Source organism: Dama dama, chromosome 28, assembly GCF_033118175.1.
Source record: "Dama dama isolate Ldn47 chromosome 28, ASM3311817v1, whole genome shotgun sequence".
NCBI classification, from domain to species: Eukaryota; Metazoa; Chordata; class Mammalia; order Artiodactyla; family Cervidae; genus Dama; species Dama dama.
The window spans coordinates 31375583-31400024 of record NC_083708.1 but is presented as its reverse complement, the minus strand read 5'-3'; the positions used below and the strand labels follow the sequence as shown (position 1 = coordinate 31400024).

General features: G+C 36.3%; 1 protein-coding gene across 3 annotated transcripts in view; it reads right to left on the bottom strand.

The window, feature by feature from the left end:
- Nucleotides 1–1634: 1634 nt before the first annotated feature.
- FAM184A (family with sequence similarity 184 member A) overlaps nt 1635–24442 on the bottom strand; it is a 119511-nt gene continuing 96703 nt past the window's right edge. The window contains exons 11-18 of one of the 3 annotated variants that reach the window (XM_061131735.1): nt 22183–22336; nt 17895–18022; nt 16381–16565; nt 15786–15932; nt 8506–8623; nt 6070–6174; nt 3529–3731; nt 1635–1952 (exon numbers count right to left, since the gene is read on the bottom strand). In XM_061131735.1, the coding sequence (XP_060987718.1) occupies nt 1871–1952; nt 3529–3731; nt 6070–6174; nt 8506–8623; nt 15786–15932; nt 16381–16565; nt 17895–18022; nt 22183–22336 (1122 nt within the window). In that variant the 3' untranslated portion in view covers nt 1635–1870. Of the gene's footprint in view, nt 1953–3528; nt 3765–4101; nt 4168–6069; nt 6175–8505; nt 8624–15785; nt 15933–16380; nt 16566–17894; nt 18023–22182; nt 22337–24442 lie in introns of those variants that run through there. The other 2 variants (XM_061131736.1, XM_061131737.1) reach the window with 2 other exon arrangements.

Below are 24442 nucleotides of genomic sequence, written 5' to 3'. Positions count from 1 at the left end.
TGAAGTGATTTTCAACAATTAAAAGCCTAAACGTGCTATTTATTACCTGTTTAAAATCTAGAGGATCAAGTTGAATTTCTAACTAAGCATTGCAGGACATCTGTAGCATAGGGTCAGGGTTTCAACCTTTCCTAGTTCTCTCTGTGTAAGGTGTGGGGAGGGCTCCAAGAGGGGGAGTTCAGGTTCTTCATCTGGGTGGCTGAAGGGTTAAAAATGTTACAATTATACTAATTATAAGGTAGATGCTTAAGAAATGGCTACGCTTGTTATGTTCCATGGTCCTACAGGATTATACTGAGTTCTCTGGACGCAGCTGGCCTGCTCTTTCCTGTCGTTTCAGCTTGTACCTTAAACAGCCTCACCTTTGGTCTATCTGGTTAATTGCTGCTCATTCTTAAATATTATACTTGGGTACCACTCCCATATAAGTGGTAACTAAGGGAGCTAACTAAGCTCCCAGGCAGCTTAGTTAGCTTGACATCACAGGCAAGTAGTCACTACTTAGGTAGAACTCACTTCCTCCTCCCTGCTCCCATTATATACTGATTTGTGGCCCTTCTGATGCTGCTATTAAAAAAAGAAAGGTTTGGTTTTAGGCTATTTCAGCAAGTGTATGGTTAGCTCCTTGTGGACACGTGTTCATCATCTTTATATGTCCATAATTAGCATAGTCACCTGCAGGAGTTCTAATCATCAAATCCTTGATAAGTAAATGTCCAAATTATGAGATATGCATAAACAAGGGGCAAGAAAAATGAGCTTATAACTATTTTCTGAAATAAGCATTAACATTTTTTGTTGGAAAATTCAGTCTCTTAGTTGAAGAAAAAATTCCAAGCATTTGGTAAAAGCTTTTTTTCAGGATAAACAACACACTACCAGCTCTACATACTCAAATGCAATGGTTTATTCCTTGAAGATTGTGTGAGGATTAAATGATAATCTTTCTTCTGGCCCCTCAGCACAGTGCCTGACATGTAGCAGTCATTTAAATAGTTGGTCTTTAACATTATTATAATTATTCATAGATGTTTATATGAATGTTCACCCAGGCTCTACTAAAATCTACATTACTGAATCAACTAAATTTAGCACCCTTAGAAATGGATACACTCTTTCAGGCCACAGGACACAATGTAGTAGCCTGCCAAGGTGTACTGAAAACTTTAAAAAGGTGTCATTAACATGTGATAATGGTTACTTCTCCATGTTCATGTGTCAATACTAAATTGCCTATGTAGAAAACTAACAAGCTGGCTTCTTAACACTGAGCACGGATGTTGTACTACAAACCCTAGGTCCTTAACTATCAGAATAACTTCAAAAACATAAGTTGGCAGTATTTTATATACTTGGAAGTCCATAATTTCCACAAGTGTTTTCATTCTAGCCTTCTAAATTTAGAGAACACACTTTAGTTTTACATGGTAATGCAACAAATGAATAGGTTATAACATTTATCTCCCTATCCCAACTTTGCTATTATTGAAATAAAATAATATTTCATGATTATTATGCAGTGAAACTTTTTCTGGCAAGTCTTACCTGGAATTTAAAAGTATTTAAAAATTACCAAGAAACTTACTAGAAAAAAGAAAAACATTGTTTGTTCTAACAAAATTTATTATGCAGTAATTACAAAGGTTAAAGATTCTTCCATCTCAAATAAAAATAACTGTTATGGTTACACACATAATATAGTACCTTAGAGTGAGTCCAATAAATATCACAGGACGTACAGGGCATTTTCAACTGGAGAGACACATACTTTCTCACAGTGTGTGAACACAGGAGAGCCTGCTCACATAATGATCTGCATAAGGTCATGCTCTTAGTCAGAGTCCACACAGAACTGTGCAAGCCAGTTCTTTCAGAATGTGAAGTACCGGGCAAACCACTCCTGGCGCTGGGGATCTGGAGAAGCCACGGGGGAAGCTTCACTCTGAGGAGGACTGGATTCATAAAGAGAGAGACATGTGACCCAGCGTTAAGCTGTTTTGCAAAATGAAGGGAAAAGCACATAAAACATCAGGGCAGACGAGCACAACTATTCCCGTAAGTTAGGAGATGCGTTTTAAAGCTTGGCTATTTCCTCTATACTAGGTGGTGGTCCCCACTCCAGGAGAGTGCAGAGCAGCTCAGATGAAGTCCATTAAGGAGAAGCCACGTTACACAACAATTACAAAAAAAAAAAAACCCAAAAAATCAGACAGTTGAGAAAAGTAACGTGACCTTCTTTGAACAAAAAAGTTCAGGAGGAACTGCGGGAAATAAGAATAAGATAACATTCTTCTCATTCAGCACCTTTTTGCTTTTCATTAATTAAAAATTTTTTAGAATCTGACACAAGTATTTCTTACAGATGTGTCCTTAAATATAACTAATTTAAGTGACTAAACCATGGTATAATATTTTTCTGTATGTATATTTAAACTTTCCTAATTCCACAAGCAGATACTCTAGGGGAAAGGAGTGTATTAAAAAGTCAATTTCCCCTCCATCTTCAAAGTTATATACTTTATACTTATCTTAATTCTAACTAAAGATTCTTTGGGCTAGTTAAGAAAATAAAAGCATCCCTACCGTCTCTGGGGGAAATTACAAGGCACGCAACAATGTGTAATGGAAACTCCAGTGGCCATGTTCCTTGAGCCCATGCACATGCATCTTAATGATACCTGAACGTACCCATGCACGAAGGAAAATAAGCAACACAAAGTATTTAGCAGGAGACACATTCACACGTGTATTTGACTATTTTTCATTCTTGCTATCGTCTTTTCTATTTGAAATAATGTCATTAACTAGTCATTAATCAGTTTAGGAAAAAAAAGTAGTTTACCTGTAAGATTATTACTAGTGACACGGAGATTTAGTAAGAACAGGTCAAAAAATTTTAAAACAGCACAAAATCAGTAATAGTAAGCATAAAATGACAGTACTTTCTGACTTTAATCATTTCATGAGTAAACAAATAATTTCATTCTAATTTTACATGTTAATGCATTTACTTGAGAACTCTGAGATAAAATTGGAATGGTAATTACAAAACTTTTCTTCTCAATTTCCTACTTTTATCATTAAGTTCCCAGAGCTTATATATTTTTTTATTTTGGCAAGAAGCATATATGTTTATAAATAAGCAAGGGGAAGATAAACAGATAAGAAACAAAAGCCACTTAATAAAAAATATTTTGAATTTCTGTAATAAGGATGGGTTGTTAATGAAAAATTGGTGATAATTCTAAAAATGAAGCAACAGTCCATACATATTAAAATTCTAAGCATATAATTACATTAGCACCTCTTTAAGCATTTAGAAAATTGACTGACAACAAAATAGAAAAAAATCTTTTTAAACAGTCAAAAAGGAGTTCTCTAGAGAGGTGATAAATATATTTTGAAAATATTTCACAATAAAATTTCTTTTGCTAGGCTGTTCTTAAAGTAGTAGATTTCTGCAATGTAAGAAGGTAAATTTCTCAAGTTAAAAAAGAAAAAAAATAGCACTGGTGAGACGGGGCTCACCTCAGAAATGTCTTGGGCTCTTTGGATGGCACGGGCTGAGGAAGTGGTTTGCTGTTGTTGAACTCAATATCATGGACGGGAGAGTTAGGAATGGGATCCAGGCGGTTAGGATGTCCATTGCCCACTCCACCAGATTCCAGAGCACTTAGATTGGGAACACTCACAAACCTGTTTGTGGGTGACTTATCGTTCTTCTTCTTTTGCTGCATTAAAAATAATACATGTGAGGACAGTGCCTGCATGAGGACGAATGAGAAAACAGGAAGAGTAGAAGATATAAATTTGGCATGGGAAAATTTTGGAAGATGGATGTTAAAATGAACCAGTGTTACCCAAAGTGTGGTCTGGGGATCTTTAGAGGTGATCTTTATCTACTTGGAACCCTCACAGACAGACATACTGCTCGGACAGAAAGAATGAGGAAGAAATGTTTAGGAATGGTTCATGGGGAGGAGGGTGGGTATAGAGAAGGCCAAGGGGTAAAGACTACTGGGAGGGAAAGGGGGAAAGAGTACATCTCATGGATCTCACGAGGTTGAATGGGTTTAGGCTAAAATGAGGAAAAGGTGAAAAGTTAACATAATTTTAAAAGAGAGGTCCGTGAACTTTAGCCATCTGTCAAAGGGAGGCAGTCCTTGCCTGGAAAATAAAAGGAATGAGAAAATGCTTGGCAAAGTTAGTTTGAAACAAGTCTCACATCTCTACCTAGGACTTAGAGCTGACCTAGAGAAATAATTTGGTTTTAAATTCAGTATACCATCTCTCTGAAGAGGGAAAATGAAATCTGTATACTTAAGTCTCATTTACCAATTCATTGGTAGTTATCATAATTAGCTCACAATCTTTTAAGAAATATAAGAGTTATAAGACAAAAGTGATCAGTGTCATCTTTTAACTGGCCTTTAAAACTGACAGATGAAAACAGCAATACAACTGTGGATTATTAAAATCTATTGGCTTTCAAAGCATTAGCTTTAAGCTCTATTCATTTGTGGAATCAATGAACATCATCTTGCTATGTGGAATAAAAATTAACATGTATGATATTTTGAATATTCCATCTTTTACTGACTAAAAGTATGCTAATTAAACATATGAAATAATTTTTTTGTAAGATGACTCCAGAATTTAAAAAAAAGACAATAGACAAGATGGTCCTTTTCCTTACGTATAATGATCTCATTACCTAGACACTGTCCTCTATGTCATTTTCTGTGAATCATAAAGTCCCAGGAAAGAAGCCTATTTTAGCATAACGGCAAAAATAAAGGGTGATACCATCTTCAGAATTTGTGAAAACTGAGTCACTCTTAGGAATCAAAATTTATGAAGATGTATCTTTGGCATTTTCTTGTTCTAGTCATAAGAGGGCATAATCAAAACTACTCAAGTTTTTTATTTTAAGAAATCAAAAGTATCATTGGCAACATTCTACAATAATGATTTTGTGACTAAAAATGTAATTCTCATAAAATAAGAAAATATTTCTAATCTTGTTTTAACAAGTCTCCTAACCTAGCTTTTTAATTAAAAGCTAATGTCACCCTAAATAATGAATTTAAAAACTGAAACTAACTATATTTATTCATTCACCAATTATTTTTTTGAGAAGGCTCTATATGCCATTCCATTTTACAAATCAGAAGTTTTTCTGGCTAAGCTCCTAAGAGAAATTAGGTATGATGTGAAAATTAATGAAATCTGAATTGGAAAAAAAAAAAAACAGCTTTAGCACTGGCATTTTTATTTCTACTACTGATTTATGCTAAAAGATATGTAATCCCTATAAAGCCAACATACACAGCTGTTTGTTATTACTTGCTTTAGTCACTAGAGTGGTTTGTTCTAGCTTATAAGAAAATATGACATTTTGCTACTGAACAAATATTTACTAAATACCCACTATACCTATAGCACCATGACAGGAGCCAGAGTAGGCTGGGGTACCAAGAGGTACAAGGCTTAGCCATGTCCATTTCATTTGTCTACAAGGCTCTTCTATCTGTCCTAAGACAGCAACAGAATGTTAGAACAGGTCATTTTCAACTTTAATTGTCAAAAAAGGTGATAAGGCCATGAGAAATAAGGCCATTCTCTGAAGACGAGTAGGTAACAAAACGCAAGTCCAACCGAAGGCCCATTATGGCAGGGAGAGCTGTTGGGGATACACTGCTTGGAGTACTTTTCAAGATTCCCCAGAGGATAGTGAACACTAAGGAAATGACGGAAATTATCTTGAAAAGACTCAGAAGTTAGCTTTTTAAAAAAAAATAGATATGAAAAATGAAATGGTATAACCAAGGTTTTACAATGTTAATAAAACATTGTTTCAAGGAATATGAATTTTCAGCAAATAAATGAATATTATTAGCATCTCATTCTGAAAATTAGTACACAAAGAATTCATAGATTTAGTCCTAGATTATTAAATTTAAGGAAACATTTTTTGGAAGCTTTATCCTATGATGCTCTAAATATTTTATAAAAATTTTAATCAAGTTTTAAACCACATTCCTATTTTGCAATGTTTATAGCACATACCTTCATCAGTGGATTAATGACACCAACCGTAGGACTTGAATTAAACACTTTGTTGAAGTTAGTTTCTCGATTGACTAATTCCAGCTGATAAAATTTATTATCCTCCTGTGCAAAAGAATTGCAAACATTTCTTAAACATTTTCTATTGACTATTTAAATCTTAACTATAAAAATGCCATTTCACTCAAAATTTAATATAAAACCTGAATGAAAATTTATATACATTATTCAAAGATTTCTAGACCTAATTGCCAGGGTCTTAAAGTCGGCTGGTTGGTAAGTTCTCAGCACCTTTAAAACCTTATTCCTCTCTTACTTTCATACCTCTTCCCTCCAAGGCTAGAGCTAAATGCTCTATTTGGCCCATCTCTTTTCCAGAGGGCTGACTGTGTGTTTTGATTAGGCTTAACTTGTATTCATGGAGCTGTGTGCATGGCTGAGTTGTTTCTGTCTATGAAGATGACACTATGGTGTATCATTATTTGTGAGTCCTAATCTGCTCTCTGAATATATTTAAGCAGTGGTAACCAGAGAATAGAGAAAAAGTGAATCGTCCATGCAGAGATAAGCCCTTTGCCTTTCGTTTCACCAAGTGCTTCCTACAATCAGACTGTAGGAAGTAAACACATAAGTAAATGGATCACTGTGTTGTCAAAGGCAGACCTATGCTCTAGTAGAACTAGATTATTCAGCCCCCTTCTAGTTACGACTGACTATAATTTGCATCGTTAATCTTAGCCCACGTGCCTCACAGTTCATAGAATCAGGGAGTAGAGAAAAGACTGTACACTACTCTGTGGCCAGAACTGGAAAATCAACAGCTATTTCTACTACAGATAAAAAATAGTAATACATTTGCTGATTTCATAGATGGAATATGAGGTAATTTTTCATGAATCTACTGCTATCAGAGCAAGCTACGATGCATGTGCTCATGTTCACAAAGCTTGGGAAAATGGGTGGTTAGTGAGTTGAAATAGCTCATACTCTGTCTTTCCAATGCCTGCTCCTGGGTTCCATTCATGAACCCCAGTCAACTACCTGTTGCTTTTGGCAGGAACTTCTAATCCCATGAAACAGGATGGCTTTCCTAAATGCTTTAAGAAACACGTTAAGGAACAAGGACTTCAATATAAATGCTCTTAGACTCTCTTTGCATGCTAATATCCAAAGCTGTTATGAAAAGATCAATGAGCAAATAGAATGGTTAGCATTCTATTTCTAGTTATACTCTGATTTTTATTTGTCAGTGGCAGTAAAAAGCAATATTTTACTTACTGATCAGGTCATATAATTTTAGAAGATTCTGAAATGTTTTATGAATTTTAAAACATTTGTGTATTTTTATTCTTGAAGAATAATGACTCTAATGAAGGCAGTATATTTATTGTTAAATCTGTATTTTCTTCCCTGATGGACTTCTCAGAGCCCCTAACACCTCAGTGTGCATTGAGACTCTCAACAGAGAGCCGGTAGCTTTTCTTAGGGAAACCCTAAGAAAATGGAATCCTTTTTCCATGAGGTATGTCTTTGGATCAGGTTTTGGTGGAATACACTTTAGGAAGCTGACATGACTAATTGGAAGTATACACTGCAGGCTAATGCATGTATGTGTTGAGTTCTTTCCTATCCAATTCTAATTCTACATGTACAATACACACACACACACACTTCAATAGTTTACTAACTGTACACTGGCAGTGACATATTACTGAACATTCAATATGTACTCAAAAGCATTTTTTTTAAAAAATTACTGAAAAAAACAATCTCCTTACCCTAATACCAAGTTTAAATTTTAAAACTGTATTTATGGAGCCCATTATACAGAGTGAAGTAAGCCAGAAAGACAAAGACCAATACAGTATACTAACACATATATACGGAATTTAGAAAGATGGTAACGATAACCCTATATGCAAAACAGAAAAAGAGACACAGATGTACAGAACAGACTTTTGGACTCTGTGGGAGAAGGCGAGGGTGGGATGTTTCAAGAGAACAGCATCGAAACATGTATATTATCAAGGGTGAAACAGATCACCAGCCCAGGTTGGATGCATGAGACAAGTGCTTGGGGCTGGTGCACTGGGAAGACCCAGAGGGATGGGATGGAGAGGGAGGCAGGAGGGGGGATCGGGATGGGGAACACATGTAAATCCATGGCTGATTCATGTCAATGTATGGCAAAACCACTACAATATTGTAAAGTAATTAGCCTCCAGCTAATAAAAATAAATGGAAAAAATAAATAAATAAAATTGTATTTATCCTTGTTCATAAACATTTTAACAAATGTTCAGTCATAATACATATTTTGTACTTTTTCAACTTTTGTTTAGCATTACTTAAAAAATATTTTCCCATTCAACAGTCTATTAATTATTAAGATAGTTACAGCATAACCCCCCACTTTGCAAAACCAAAACAATTTACCATTAGCTTCTTTATGACCTGGTCTCTTTCTGTAAGCATGGCTTTTAATTCTGCAATCATCTGTACATCTTCTGGTTTTGATTCTCTCATTAGATATTTTTCTTCCATCTCTTCTAGTCTAAAAACAAGAAAACCTTTAGCTCATTGATATGAAGAAGACATTATTTTGTAATGCCTATATTTTTCAAATTAGTCCAGCTGAACACACAAAATTTACATAGTCAAACATTTTTGCTAAAACTTGTAAGCATCATGACATGACTACCTCAGGAGCTGGTGTTAGTTCATGGAACTCTGCTCAATGCTATGTGACAGCCTGGATGGGGAGGGGAGTTTAGGGGAGAATGAATATATGTTTAAGTATGGCTGAGTCCCTTCGCTGTTCTCCTGAAACTATCACAAGATTGTTAATTGGCTATACCCCAATACAAAATGAAAAGTGAAAAAATAGACAGGTAGTGTTATTAAAGGCTCTTTAAGGGTAGATGGTGTTATTAGAGACTTTGTAGATTACTTTTGGAAGAATTCACTCATTTTTAAGTTATTCAAGTGTACATGGGAATAAGGTGAGGTATGTGCTGTAGAAGAAATAATATACTGAATAATACTAACCTAGCAATGCTGGCCTGATGCTGGACATGTAGGCTTACTACAGACAGAATTTAGCACACATACAATACTGTGTGATGACATAAGGTCTGGTAACATATATAAAAAGGACAAAAGATACAGACCAAAGGGCAACAAAAGCACACACAAATGACATCATTCTTTCCTGGGTTATGGGAAATGCAGCTTACAAATTCCATGTATCAGCTGGTACATATAAACCGGAAAAAAAATGGTTCACTGGATAAAAAGAAGAATTATATTTCCTTCTGGGCCTGTTCATCTGCCCTGGAGGAAATGAGAAGGTAACAGAACTAAACGTCACCGAAGATTCTAGAACAGAGGTCACTTTTATGGGTAGAGGTGCCACAGACCCTGCAGAGTCTAAGGATATAGGACAGGGCACAGTGAAGAGGATGCAAATAGAAACTGCTACCTTAGTCTGAGAAAAAAGCACTCTGAATTTTAGAATATTCAAATAATAAGAATACTTTAAAAACTTGTTTTCAAAATACAAAGAATAAACTTAACCTCAATAAAATTATAGTTAATGAAGATTCACAGAAAAATTTATTCACTCAATATTGAGAAACTTCTAGATGATCTATCCTCTAGGATTTGATAAGCCATTCCCACCACCCCACACACCCAATACCAGAGGGGTACCAGAATCTGTGCATTTTAGTACTTTCAGCAAACTCCACTAACTCAGCTCAAGCCAAAGACTTGGAGATAACATTTCTGGCTCCCTATCTAGCCCCGTGGCTAAAGTTCTACCGTGGGAAGTAGGGAAGTATGAGGGGGAGAAATGTGGAGCTAGAGAGCAACTATCTCAGGATCGGCTGGGACTTTGTCAGTCCAGTGTGAGGCGAGTTTCACTAACTTCACTTCTCTTCTGCTCTGACAAGTCACTGAGGTCATATACCTTAACCTTGCATTTTATCATGACGTGGCACTGTATTGGCAAAGGTTTATATATTTTACGGGCAATGGTTTTGAGAAGCTTGAGAAACAGAAAAAGGCATTTGAGTTTCACATCAGAGTAGCCACAAGGTGTCACTGGAGTACTTTATCAGTTAAAAGTAAGGCAGAAGATTTTTGAGCTGTTTCCTGAGACTGAACAAAAATACCTGGTAATAAATGGTCATTAAAAAAAATCTTAATTTAAAGCCTTATTTTAAACCATTATGTTGATCTTTTTGTACCAGTACAATGAGAAGTCAAGGTAAAGTAAGTCTAAAACAGTCAGTTAAGATCCCTGAACCACCTTTCTGCATAATAAAGGTCTCTGTACTTAAAATTCCAGTGTTATGTTTTTGTTTTAACATTCTTTACCTACAGAATTATCAGTTAATCTTCTCCACAAAATATCTTTACAGCACCAAATTTTTTTTTAAGATACCTGGATATTAAATGGAAAAAATAATTGATTAAATTGAAGAAACATCCATATAAACACAAATGAGAAAGCATTAAAGGAGAGAACAAGTAATATGATGAAGATTTAATTTGCAAACGTGTTTCAAGAATTACTAGTCTTTCAAACTCCTGATGGGGGGAGTACACTTGGTACTCTTCTGATATTCACTCAAGTCAGCATCCATCAACCTTTCCTCAGTTGCCCCACACAATTCTCTAAGCCACCTGCTTCCCAAAGACTACGTGTGAACAACTAGTAATACAGGAGATGGTTTTTAGTTTGTTCTCCTTTAATCACTCGGATTATGAGGAGAAAAGTCTGTTTGGTTCTGTGTATCTTGACTGGGCTTCATAACATATATGCTTATTACACTGTTTCACAACTCTCAGGCAGGCCTCGGGTATCAGTGCTAGCCAGGATCTAATAATATTGTTGTATTTTCAAAGAAACTATATAATTATAGCTTTGCTTCTATTTAGAATAATGAAAAATACTTTTCAGTAGTAATAATGGTTTAACTGCAGAGTTAAAAGTTTAACAGGAAAAGCTGATTAATAAAATGAGTCAATTAAAAATATTAAGAAAATAGTATCATACGTGGACAGAAATGACCAAATTCCCAAAGGCTTTATAGGAAAGCTTAAAGCCTAGCAAACACTGCCTTGAGGGAACCACGCCAAGTACATGCAGCCTTTTACTCAAAATACAGATTCCCATTAGAAGTAACACAAAGAATGAACAGACAGAAGTAGAGCATACAAAATTATTAATTAGAGTCATCAGGCATACATGCCCGTTTTTTTTCCGCTCTGAGAGTACGTAGGTCAGTGTCTATGGTTCCTGGACAACAATAACCAAAAAATGAATGCTTTAAAAAAGCTGCATAAAAATTTTCCAAGTTGATAGTCCTACGTTTTTAAAATAACTGACCAAAAAAAAAAAAAAAAAATCAGTAAGTTGAGCTTTTAGAGCCAAACAACAATAGTCACGTATCTATTTTAGAATTTTAATTGTATAAGATGAAAGAACTCTATTATATCACCTTTCTTCTATAGCCTTAAGGAAAGGAAACAGAGTAATTCAAGGAGTATAACATTAAACTTTTCTTTTCATGTAAATTATAGGCACAGACTCAACCTCATGACAAGAGAACCTACATCCTGACCTCACAAAGATTATGAAAATGACTTTATGGCAATTTAAAAATCAAACAACAATGAACTATTAGGGCATTATATTAAAAACTCAAACAACTTTTAAAGAGTAAGTAATTTTAATGTGGTGGAGAACTTCTTTTTAATTAGGGATTACTGACACAGTGGTAAAGAATCTGCCTGCCTGTGCAGGAGAAGCAAGAAACAGGTTCAATCCCTGGGTCGGGAAGATCCCTGGAGGAGGAAATGGCAACCCACTCCAGTATTTTTGCCTGGAGAATCCCATGGACAGAAGAGCCTAGGGGGCTACAGTCCAAGGGGTCGCAAAGAGTCAGACGCAACTGAGCACAACAACACAGCACAAACCTACTTAAAGTCCAAGTGCAGAAGCAGTGACAGACTTTATTTTCTTGGCTCCAAAATCACTGCAGGTGGTGACTGCAGCCATGAAATTAAAAGACGCTTACTCCTTGGAAGAAAAGCTGAGCGCCAAAGAATTGATGCTTTTGAACTGTGGTGTTGGAGAAGCCTCTCAAGAGTCCCTTGGACTGCAAGGAGATCCAACCAGTCCATCCTAAAGGAGATCAGTCCTGGGTGTTCACTGGAAGGACTGATGCTGAAGCTGAGACTCCAGTACTTTGGCCACCTGATGCAAAGAACTGACTCACTGGAAAAGACCCTGATGCTGGGGAAGATTGAAGGCAGGAGGAGAAGGGGACGACAAAGGATGAGATGGTTGGGTGGCATCACCGACTCAGTGGACATGAGTTTGAGTAAACTCCGGGAGTTGGTGATGGACAGGGAGGCCTGGAGAGCTGTAGTCCATGGAGTCGCAAAGAGTCGGACACGACTGAGCGACTGAACTGAACAGAAACTCAGTGTCCCCCCAAGAAGAAATTATCTTTTGGCTTCAGTACAGTGCTGCAGGGCTGAGCTGCTTCAGTCGTGTCCAACTCTTTGTGACCCCATGGACTGTAGCCCGCCCAACTCCTCTGTCCATGGAATTTTTCAGGCAAGAATACTGGAAAGGTTTGCCATGCCCTCCTCCAGGGGACTTTCCCAACCCAGGGATAGAATCTGTGTCTCTTATACGTCTCCTGCATTGGCAGGTGGGTTCTTTACCACTAGCACCACCTGGGAAGCCCTCAGTACAGTGAAAAGTTAAGGTAAAATAACCTAAATCATCATCATCTCTGAGGCAAATCACCTTTTTTTGCATAATATAGATCTGCCATGACTCCAAGTTCTGTGTATATTTACATTTAGCACAAACACAATTCTTTAAAAATTAGCCCATTCTCTCATCTGTTTCTAAAACAAAAACCATGACATATTTCTTAGATACAATGTTTTTACTAAGACACTATACCATTCAAAAAAAAAAAAAAACGATTTCTATAGAATATCCAAAAACCTAAGAAGGCTTTAACATCCAGCACTAGAGAAGATTGCTGGTAATTATTCTGTAACAGATACAGAAATCTTATCATCATTTCTACAATGTTCCCCATTTCATTTCCCTGGAATCCAAACAAGGGCTTGGGACAGGAACAAAATCAAGAAATGTCCAGCTGCTTCAGAGGCCCCTCAGCTCCCAGTTGCAACCTTGCAGGTGGACCCATGTTACTCTGGTCCCTCCACCACACCCACTGCCGAGGATCCACAAGGCTTTCCTGATTTTGAAGCTTTAAAGTCAGCATGTAGTTGACTAGGAACTTTAATAGGGTGCCCTTAGTTCTCTGAAACAGGCTGAAAGTAGTCCAAAAGTTATCTCCCAGTTCCTTAAACCAAGATGGACCCTCCCTGCATTCCACCTCTGTCTAAATCCATTCAGCATATCCAAGCAGGCTACATTTGAGGATATGCGTCAGAAATATCCAACTGTCTAAAATTCTTCTTTTCAATATGGAAGCCATTAGCCCATATGTGGCTATTAACATTTATATTAGTTAAAATTAAATGAAGTTAAAAATTCAGTTCCTTGGTTTCACCAGCCACTGCCTGAAGTGCTCAACAGCCTTTGTAGCTAGCATTTACTATATTGGACATTTTTTCTGTTACAGAAAAATCTGTTAGACATTGCTGGTCTAAATACATTTGTATGTGTGTTTGTTTTTAACTAAATGAGTAGATACCTAAAACCAGAGGCTAATTTCATGATGACAGCAGGTGAAAAAAGAAATATGGTTGGTTTAGCATAGACCTTCTTGAAGCAGAAAAAAATGGTAGATCTAGAAAATCAGATAAAATACTTGACTTATGAGTAATACTAATTCTTTGATTAAAACTGAATATTAAACTAAATTATTTACTATCTACTGAAAATTTATAATGTTCAAACCCTAAAAAACAGAATGAAGTAAAACGATATAACCTTTACTCTTTGTAAATTAACATTCCTAAGGAGATAGGACACACGGACAGACAGAGGTTATTATTACTGTGAGCATGTTTTTTCAGAGTATGAAGTGGGAGATTTTGCAGCCTGTGCCTGATAAATAACACAGAGGTCAGAGAAAGGGAAAGCCCAGCCCTGGGGTTTACTGTAACTCACTTCTGCAAAATGCCTGAGAATATAAGCGCTTCTACACAGCAGGTATCTGAGCTCTTAACAGCAGCTCAAAAGGATTTAAAAAGTATCTCTGGTAACCACAAACACCAAAAACCACTATGAGGAAATTATCTCATGAGTCTCTACCATTTCAATGGTAACTTTATGAAGTAGTAAATATTATAGGGAATCCTCAAAATTTTTACTTGTAAAATATTCCCTGAGTGCCTACTGATAGGAAAATTCCATGTAGGTCCATCAGAAAGAATACCTCACCTCAGAGGGCACTGAAGTAAATGCCAATGGCCGGGGTGGGGGATGCTGTTTTCTGTTTCAGCTACAGTGAAAGTGGGCATATATGGTACATATGTAACAATATTTACTATGAGACTTAGCTGGTTAAATGCAGAAAATGAGAGATGACTGGAAGAAGGTAATAAGTAGGAACGACAGAGAAGGTTACTCTAGACTGTGGAGGACAACACAGGAGACTCTTAGAAGGAGCTGAGAGGGTAGTGTGGCTACCCTCTAGGGTAGTGTGACACCCTAGTGTCAGTGTGGCTGACACACAAGTGGCAGACAGGGAATACGGATGGCGGTGGGATGAGTCAGGAGAAGCACGCCGGAGCCCAAAGTTTGACTTTGACGGTAATGGAATTAAGTCACTATTTTGACTTTATCAAAGTATGTGGAAATACTTACTTTTTAATGAAGGCTTTTTAACTGACTGGAAAAAGAGAGACTGAAGGTGAATAAACCATATGATGCAGCTCAGAGTAAATTATTTCTGAGATAACTTAAATTGGACCACAGTTTAGGCCACAGAGACGGAGTGAATGCCAGGTGCATTGGCTATAGAAGTTTATAAATAAGTGTAAAAAAGAGAGGACGAGTAAGTTTAAAAAAAACAACAACAACAAAAACATAAACCAGTAATTAGAACTTTGGGTTTTAACTATATAGGAGCCACTATGTATAAGTAGTAATTTTGTGATATTTTACCTTTATTGAGTTTTAAAATCATAAAACAATCAAATGTTTGTTGTAGGAATTCAAACAATGTGTCAACAGAGTAATACAAAATAAGACGGAAGTGTTTGCTCTTCTCCATCCCCAGTATCTCCTAGTTTAGTTCTTACAAGGAATCACTACCGTTAAGAGGCATATTTGTTTCTTTAAGATATTTTGGTACTTTTGCAAAATATGTATTATTGATATATATAGGATCATAATAATCCCACTGGTCACAATATGGATATCTCTTGAGTTTTCACCATGGCATGATAGTTCATGATCTCTGACGGACAGTCTTTGGACAAGTATTGTTCTAGTACAATTGTAGCAGCAGCAGCTGATTAAACATATTCATTCAACTGCCTTCTTCTAATTAAATAATATATTATATTGCAATTACCATCTGTAATATGGCATTAAGTTTTCTTTTTAAAATATCAATTTGATTCAAGACTAGCTAACCTGAGGTGAGACACAGTGCTCCTCAATTTATTCTCCACATGTGAATTGTCTTTAACATAAGGTGACTTACGACACTTGTAAAGCTGCATTTACTTCCTTGAGTAGCTCGTTAGTCTTATTAAAATCTGCCCGCATGATATTTTTCTCTCTGAGGTGGTCTGCTGTCATGACATCCAGCTCTTTTTCAAGTCTCTTGTTTAAATCTTGTTCATGCAACCTGTTTAATTTATTTTTAGTTAAGAGAATGTTATTCTGAAGTCAAGCTTTCAAAATTTTCTATATTCTACCAGATTTGAAATGGTTTTTAGGTATAATATACAGAAAATTAGAAAATCATTGGTAACAGTCTAAAGTAAAGTACTTACTTTGCTCTAATCTTCTAGCTTGTTAAAGTTGTCTCCTTTAATGCTTTTTTAAATAACATTTTTAAAAGATTTTAGTTACTTATATATAATTTGAAAAGTTAGTAAATGCATATACATCATTCAGAATATAAACATTTCTTCTACAGTCAAATGATAACATAGTCAACAAAGTAAAAACTGGTCTTCAGTATCTTACTGGAAGGCTATCTAGTCATAAAAATAGGCATGTATTGTTAAATACCATTGCAATAGTCTTTCAGGTAACACTGCAAATTCCTTCTGCAGTAATTAATGGCATACCTCATCTGTTGGTTGGATTCACTTCGTATTCTGAGAATTTCTTTTCCCTTAAATTCCAGTTCTTTGGTTAGGGCATTTATATTTTCATGAAGGTGCTGTACCTCCTTATCCAAGTCTGAGATGTGATGCTCTCTGTGTCTTACTTCATCTTGTAGATCTGTTATTCTGCACATGTGCTCCTTACTCTGGAAAATAAATAGTTCTGAAAAGTTTTCTACCTACTCACTTTCTCTGTTTAAGAGGAAGAAAATGACATCCTGGAATGTCAAATGTAATAAACTGACATTGCTTCAAAAGCAAACTGCTGAAACCAGGAAACCTCTATTCTCGTATATATAAAAAAGTGTTTATATGGATTCAGCTTCAGTAATTTCAGGCCACAGGGGACTTGAAAGACCATATAAGCACATCTCCCTCATTTTACTGACTAAGAAAACAATACCAGAGAGGATTTGTCCAAAGATGACTTATAATCAGTGGCAGAGCTGAGACTAGAACCATTGTTCTAGTAAAATGCTAGTACCATTGTCCTTTAATTTAAAAAGGACCAGCCTTTAATGAAGGCCATCCCCAAACACACACATCCTGTTGCTTAGAAGACTTAATCTGCTTCATGCTGGTCAAGCAGTTATCTTGTCTGACAGATAAACTCCCTTCCATCTTCCTAGAAGTCACTGCTTTTGGCAAATTCTGCAGATCTAGACATGGTCAATTCCAGCAGCAGTCTAGCTGAAAGAGAACAGAACTTACCTCCATGGTTGTAAGGTAGTTCATTTAAAGCTTTCAAGTAATGAAGAAAAATTTGAGCTGATCATTTAACATATTTGAAGAACAAAGTGAAAGTCATTAGTAATAAACTGATAAAAAATGGCCTTCATTGTACTATGCCTAGAAATCCATTTCATCCAGACATATATTCAGGATACAAACTATCTAGTTAAAGACAGTATTTATGAGAAAAATTTAAAGTGTGAACAGTAGCTGTGCTAGTGATACGTAAATACAAATTATCTTCCTTCTTCCTGAGGACCTGCTGCTTCTATGGCTGTGCTGTCTGATATGGCTATTTATATTCAAGTTTAAATTAACTGAAATCAATTAAATAAATTAATAAAAACTAATTAAAAAATCAGGTCCTTGGTTACACTAGACATGTTTGGCTAGTGACTACCTTAGGACAGATATATTAAAACAACAGGTCCTTCATCATGGCAAGTTCCACTGGACACTGCTGTTTTATAGTATTTTGTTTTCACTCTTTGTATTATTCACATTTCATTGTTCACTCAAAATGCAAATAAAATTCAAAATATTCAATTGAAAGGTCATAAAATAAACTGACCATTATACTAAAGTCAAACTACCTATTTATCTTTAAAAATAACTCTTTAACATAGACAGTAAATAATTACTAGTGAAATACTAGTTATTACAAAATGATTTTCATAAAATTGTGAACATTTTCAAATCTGTTCACATTTAAGAAGTCATCACAGAACACAATGTTCTTTTACCTGTCTTCTGCTGATGTCTATGCTTCGCTCTAATTCCATTTTAGCAGCTGCCAATTCTTGATGATGATTATGCCTTAACAAATCAATTGCAGCTGCATGTTGCTGGTTTAGTTCGGAGCGTAAGGAAGCTGGTATCAAAGGGAAAAAAGAGATTCAGTGTATTTTAAAAATATTAGTATTTTAGATAAAAATTATAAAAGTTACAAAGTATTTACACAAGTATTATTTTTTAAAATTAGGACACATATATTTCCATTAAAATACCATAGAATTGTGTATGCCTCTTAGACTACTACAGACTATCATAAAGTATCAATTTTTTGAGGTTCATCTAGCTTTGAGGAGGATAAAATTTTCAGCTGCTCAAATGAATCAAGGTATTTCTGTATAGGCTTTCAGTTTGCAAGCAAGGTGCTAACGGAAAGGAAATTTTTAAAACTCTTCTCACTCACTAGTAGAATATAAATTTAGAGTTGAATAGTACTATAACATATATTTAGGAGGGAACTTCCCAGCCAGTTAAGACTTCTTCCACAAAATCACTCAATGATGTTAAGCACTATCTGGTAAATGTTCCTGGTGATTTGGAAGTCATCATTTTTATCTGAATTTGAGATTATTTCATAAAATCCACACATACTGAATGCCAGGTACTATATGAGGGGAGAATAAGATATAACTTTGTTTTTATAACTGCACAGGCTAGAGGGAAAAACATCATGTCAAGGAGTTACGTGGGGTATCAGAGATGAACACGGTTTATAATGAGAGCAGGGTAGTGTCCAAGAACCCAGATTTCCTAGGAGAGGGAAACTGGGGGTAGGATCACAAAGGAATTGTCACAGTAATACAGGCTAACATATGCAAAAGCAGAAAGAACCTGGTCTATCAGACAAACTATAAAAAGTTTGGTGTGGCAAGTGCCCACAGAGCAAGCAGTCATTTGGACAGACAACAGAGCCCAGTTCTGAGAAAGCTTTTTAACACAAATGCTTTCCACTGCATGTTCTGATTCACGGTCCTCAAACTAAGATACTGAAAATGCGTGGACGTATGACATCTTCTGAAACATGAATTTGATCTGAAGATTTCTGGAAAAGTCACTGTTTTTATATTAATACTGAAGATATGAGTAAAATACAAATTACAAATTTCAAAGCTAAAACATGAGATTTCAAAGAAATGCTATGCTTCTTAGAAAACAAATTTATGGTTTCCAGTGGGAGGGATAGTTAGGGAGTTTGGGATGGACACGTACACACTGCTATATTTAAAATGGATAATGAACAAGGACCTACTGTATAGCACAGGAAACTCTGCTCAATGTTATGTGGCAGCCTGGATGGGAAGGGAGTTTGGGGGAGAATGGATACTTGTATATGTATGGCTGAATCCCTTTGTTCTCCACTTGAAACTATCACAATATTGTTAATTGGCTATACCCCAATGTAAAATAAAATGTTTGTTAAAAAAAAAATGCTGTGCTTGTAGCAAGTCAATTTAGGCTCCTCCCAAGAACCTCATAAGTTGTTTCCCCTGGTGCTGGGCTGCTTCAGGACTTGAGGAAGGACACAAGAAATCACTGAAGGATTAAAGTCACATGGTGAGACTTGAGTTTAGCAAAAATTAACCCAACTGGAGTCTGGAGAATGGACTGTAGAAGAGAGATCAGCAAGAAGGCTGTGGCAATAATTCAGGTGAGAAATGGTACAACCATGAATCAAGTGTGGCAGAAGGATGAAAGAAGAGGAAACAGATACAGAGAATATTTAAGAGGAGGATCTAACAGGATATGGAAGCAAAAGAAAAAAGGTTGAAGGCACCTCCCAGATTCATAGTTTTAGCAACTCAGTAAACAGTGATACCATAAATTCAAGTGGAAACTTTAGAAACGGAAACATATTTTAGAAGTGAGGGAGATGGTGAGCTAATATTTTAAAACACAGAGTGTGAATTAGAATATCTAACAGTCTAAAAAGTTGTAAAAAGTGTAAGTCTAATTCACAAGGAAAGTAGTTTGGTCTAGAAATACATATTTGGAGTCACAGCACAATAGATGGTCACTGAAGCCACAGATGGGTGTAAAAACAGAAATAGTCAAACTGGAAAAGAAGATACACAAATGGTAAATGAGCATGTGGAAAAAATGCTCAGTACCATTAGCTATTAGGGAAATGCAAAGTAAAATTCACAGTGAGATATCACTACACTCCTACCAGAATGGCTAAAATACAAAATAATGACACATCAAATGCTGAGGATGTGAAGAAACTCGATCCCCATCATTGCTGGTGGGGATATAAAATGGTATAACCAGTCTGGAAAACAGGCAGTTTCTTAACAAACTAAACATATGATTATCATACGACCAACTCTTGCCTACATTTGCACAAGAACTCCTGCAACTCAGCTCCTGCCTAAATTTGCATAAAACACATGGATGTCCTTCAGTGGGTGAAGACAACAAATACGAGAAGTCAATACCATGGGGACAACTACTGATACATATAACAACCTGAATGAACCTGCAGAGAATTATGCTGAGTGGAAAAAAGCCAATGTCAAAAGATTATATATTGTACAATTCCATTTACAACATTCTTAAAATGACAACATTAAAGAAATGCAGAAGAGATGAATGGTTGCCAGAAATTAAAGATGGGGAGGGAGTAGAGTACATGTGGCTATATACAGGCAGTAAGGATCGCATGTGATGGGAATGTTGTGTCTTCTGTGTCAACATCCTGGCTGTGACATGCACTTTAGTTTTGAAAATGTTACCTTTGGGGGAAGCTGGGTAAAGCATTCAGAGGATCTCACCCTTCTATTTCTTATGAAAGTGAAAGTGTTAGTCGCTCGGTTGTGTCCGACTCGTTGCAACTCCATGGACTGTAGCCCACCAGGCTCCTCTGTCTATGGGATTCTCCAGGCAGGAATACTGGAGCAGATTGCCATTTCCTTCTCGAGGCTATCTTCCCAACCCAGGGGTCAAACCCAGGTCTCCTGCATTGCAGGTAGATTCTTTACCATCTGAGCCATCAGGGAAGCCCACATGTGAATATATAGCCTCCTGTGAATCATCTCAAAATAAAAAGTTTTGTGTGCGTGCTAAGATACGTCCATTGTGTTTGACCCTTTGCGACCCTATGGACTGCAGCCCGCCCGGCTCCTCTGTCCATGGGATTCTCCAGGCAAGAATACTGGAGTGGGTTGTCATGCCCTTCTCCAGGAGATCTTCCTGACCCAGGGATCAAACCTGCGGCTCCTCTGGCTCCTGCCTTGCAGACAGATTCGTTACCACTGAACCACTAGGTATGCCCACATGTGATTCTACAATTATCTCAAAATAAAAAGTTTAAGAAATCACAAGAAGTCCTATTGTGTCAACAAAGACATATTTAAATCATGTTTCAGTGGACAAGGGTTCCAACACTTAGCCCATCTTCACCTCCCCTCAGGAAGAGGAGAGAGCTATAACGACATGGCCTAGAACTCCCAGCAATAGTAGAGATGATGAAATGGGTCAACTGGTTTTCCCTCTGAGGCCCCAAATATTCACAACTTTGGTCTCCTTTTTTCTCAATTCTTACTTTGAAAAGAATGTTCCACTGAAGCGTGACAAAAGACATGAAAAACATCAGGAGAATTTGGTCAAAAAAAAAAACAAGGAAAATAAAATGACAGGAATAAAAAGTTGTTGAATGACATTAAAAACAAACAAAAAACCCTTTAAATACATTTCAGTTTTTTTCCAAACTCAATTATCTTCTATAGAAATGGTAATGATTTTAACACCTCAAAGATAAAAATCCTATTTAATACAACCTCTATAAATACCCATACAAAAAGTCAGACCGAAACATGACTTTTCCCATTGAAACAAAATCCTAAAGTGGGGGAAGAAAACCCAATATGCTGATACAGCCTAAAGACATGTGGGTCCATGCTTATCTATTCCTTTCAGTCACTTGCTAGTGGGAAGTCTGAATGTCACGGACTAACTCCAGTTAGTCTCTTAACGACAAATGGAAGCACCGCTGTGTGTTGCTTATACAGCCAAAGTACAGAGAACGTTGAGGGAACCTCACTTTACCATTTGTGTTCTATCCATTCTACTCCACCAACAGTTGCTCCTTCATCCAGTAACTTCAAATAAGATACGAACAACACTCGGATAGTCATTTCGAGGTTTCAAAAATTAAGAGTACAGTTTTGTAATTTCTTATTGAATTTCAAGTTAGAAGGATGTAAAAATAAATATGATAGGATTATAATCATTTCAAACTACCAAGCATAGCCTTTCCTTCATCTTCTAATTCAAACCGAAGTGTCTGAAGTTCCTGTTCCATTTCTATCCGGAAGCCCTCCATTGATTCCCTGTGTGCATCTTTTAATGATTGAAGCTCTGCGGAATGTTTCTGTTGTAAATGACTTTCAAGAGCCTAGAATGAGAGAAACATACTCAAATTATTATGCTAGACTACAGGAAGGGAAACGCAAACAAAATAGAAAAAATACTAAAACTCATTTATTATTTAAGGAAAACACGTCTCTAATTCATTTCAAGAAAACTAGATATAAGATCATCACTAGAAAATAAACTAGTAGGCTCACTTTAGGAGCATAAACATCATGAATCAGAGTCAATATATAGTGTTTGTATTGAGATACAGACCCTTTACCTAGGGCAGTTTCCAAATAAAGCTATTTTCTTAAACTGCTAAGGAGATGTAAACCACCAAAAATTAACAAATAATTCTCCTGTGTGCACAAACTTAGACTCAGGGAAGAGGTGGAGGAGGGCAGATCAGGAAAGATCTCCTGATTAGGAAAAGAGAGGAGGGCTTTTACAACTCCAACCTTAAAAAGTGTTTGTAGCGTTTTCCTACAGTCATCCTTTCTTTGTTCCTGCATTTATGAACAGAAGCAAAAGCTCTGAGAGGATGTAGCTGGAAAACTGAACTGAAGCCTTTCATGTGGTTAGTTTTAAAAGCCTAGCCAGAGGAACAGACTACATATATGTGGCCAAGACGAAGAGAAGATATATGGCCACAAGAGTATAAAAACAAAGCTCATGGTACTTCAAGTGTAGAGACTGCACCGTGCCAGGAAGGGCTCTTTCCGTAATCTACAAAGGTTTCCGAGAAAGCAATCGCATTGTAAGCAGGGCTGTGTCTCTTTAATCACTACTCTAAAATGCTGCTTTTAAAAAATTATTATTTGACTACTTATATTCTTTCTGAAACATAAAGTTTAGGTTCCTTTAAATATAGGTAAAATAAAGGACTTTGAGTACAGACAACAGGACTTAGGGTTAGCTTGGCTACCTAATGACAGACAATAAAATTGCCGGTTCTGATTTCTTCTGCAAAATGATTACAGTTCTGAAAAGACTGTATGTATAAAATTAAAGTACTGATATGTAAGCTTATGTGTTATCATAATTCACAAATGGAATTCAATGAATAAAGTATTTAGCAATGCTAAGGTTGAATTATTAACCAAATGAACTCCCTTGGTTTTTTTGGACAAGATCAATAGATTAAACTTACTGTACAGGCAAATTAGTTGTTTTTGAGAGTTGTTTACAAGAGTATGACATTTTTAACAATTTTTAAATAACATACCATTTCTTAAAATAGTGTCTATACCCAAATAAAGGATTAAAATGTGTATATGTACTAACAGTATGGATGGTAAACATTATTATTAGTAACTTTTTCTATCTAAAGTAACCTTTATCTTAATTATCTATAAGGTCCTTAAAAGAAATTGAGAAATACAGTGTTAAGAAATGAACTATATTAAAATTAATCACACTAAGACTATATCCAACTAACATTTTAACACAGAACTAAATAATGGATATGTGGAGATTCTGGCATATAATAAAACCAATAATGTATCTTTTCTGAGTGATCACCATAGAGTGATACAAACAATATACAGGGAATTATACTATTTTTAAATGTCTCCAATTTCATTTCATTGTGAGTTCTGTACATAAGAAAAAGCATGAGGGGAAAAAATGGAGATAAAAACTTCAAATGCTCTGGCACATGTATCTTTTGTAGATCTAGACTAAAAGAAAAAAATTATAAATTGGATGAAAGACTAAGTTCAAGACCAGTATTAAGAGATTACAGTGGTTATAGTAACGACTAAATTTATGTAATCACTGCTAACACATGACAAACCAGAGCATTAGTCTCATCATGACCTTGGCCTTATCATGGGAAACAGAAATAACAAATATCTGCTACAGTGTACAATTAAAGTGAAACTGAAAGTCACTCAGTCGTGTCTGACTCTTTGCAACCCCATGGACTATACAGTCCATGGAATTCTCCAGGTCAGGATACTGGAGTGGGTAGCCTTTCCCTTCTCCAGAGGATCTTCCCAACCCAGGGACTGAACCTAGGTCTACCTGCATTGCAGGTGGATTCTTTACCAGCTGAGCCACAAAGGAAGCCCAAGAATACTGGAGCAGGTAGCCTATCCCTTCTCCAGCAGATCTTCCTGACCCAGGAATCGAACCGGGGCTTCCT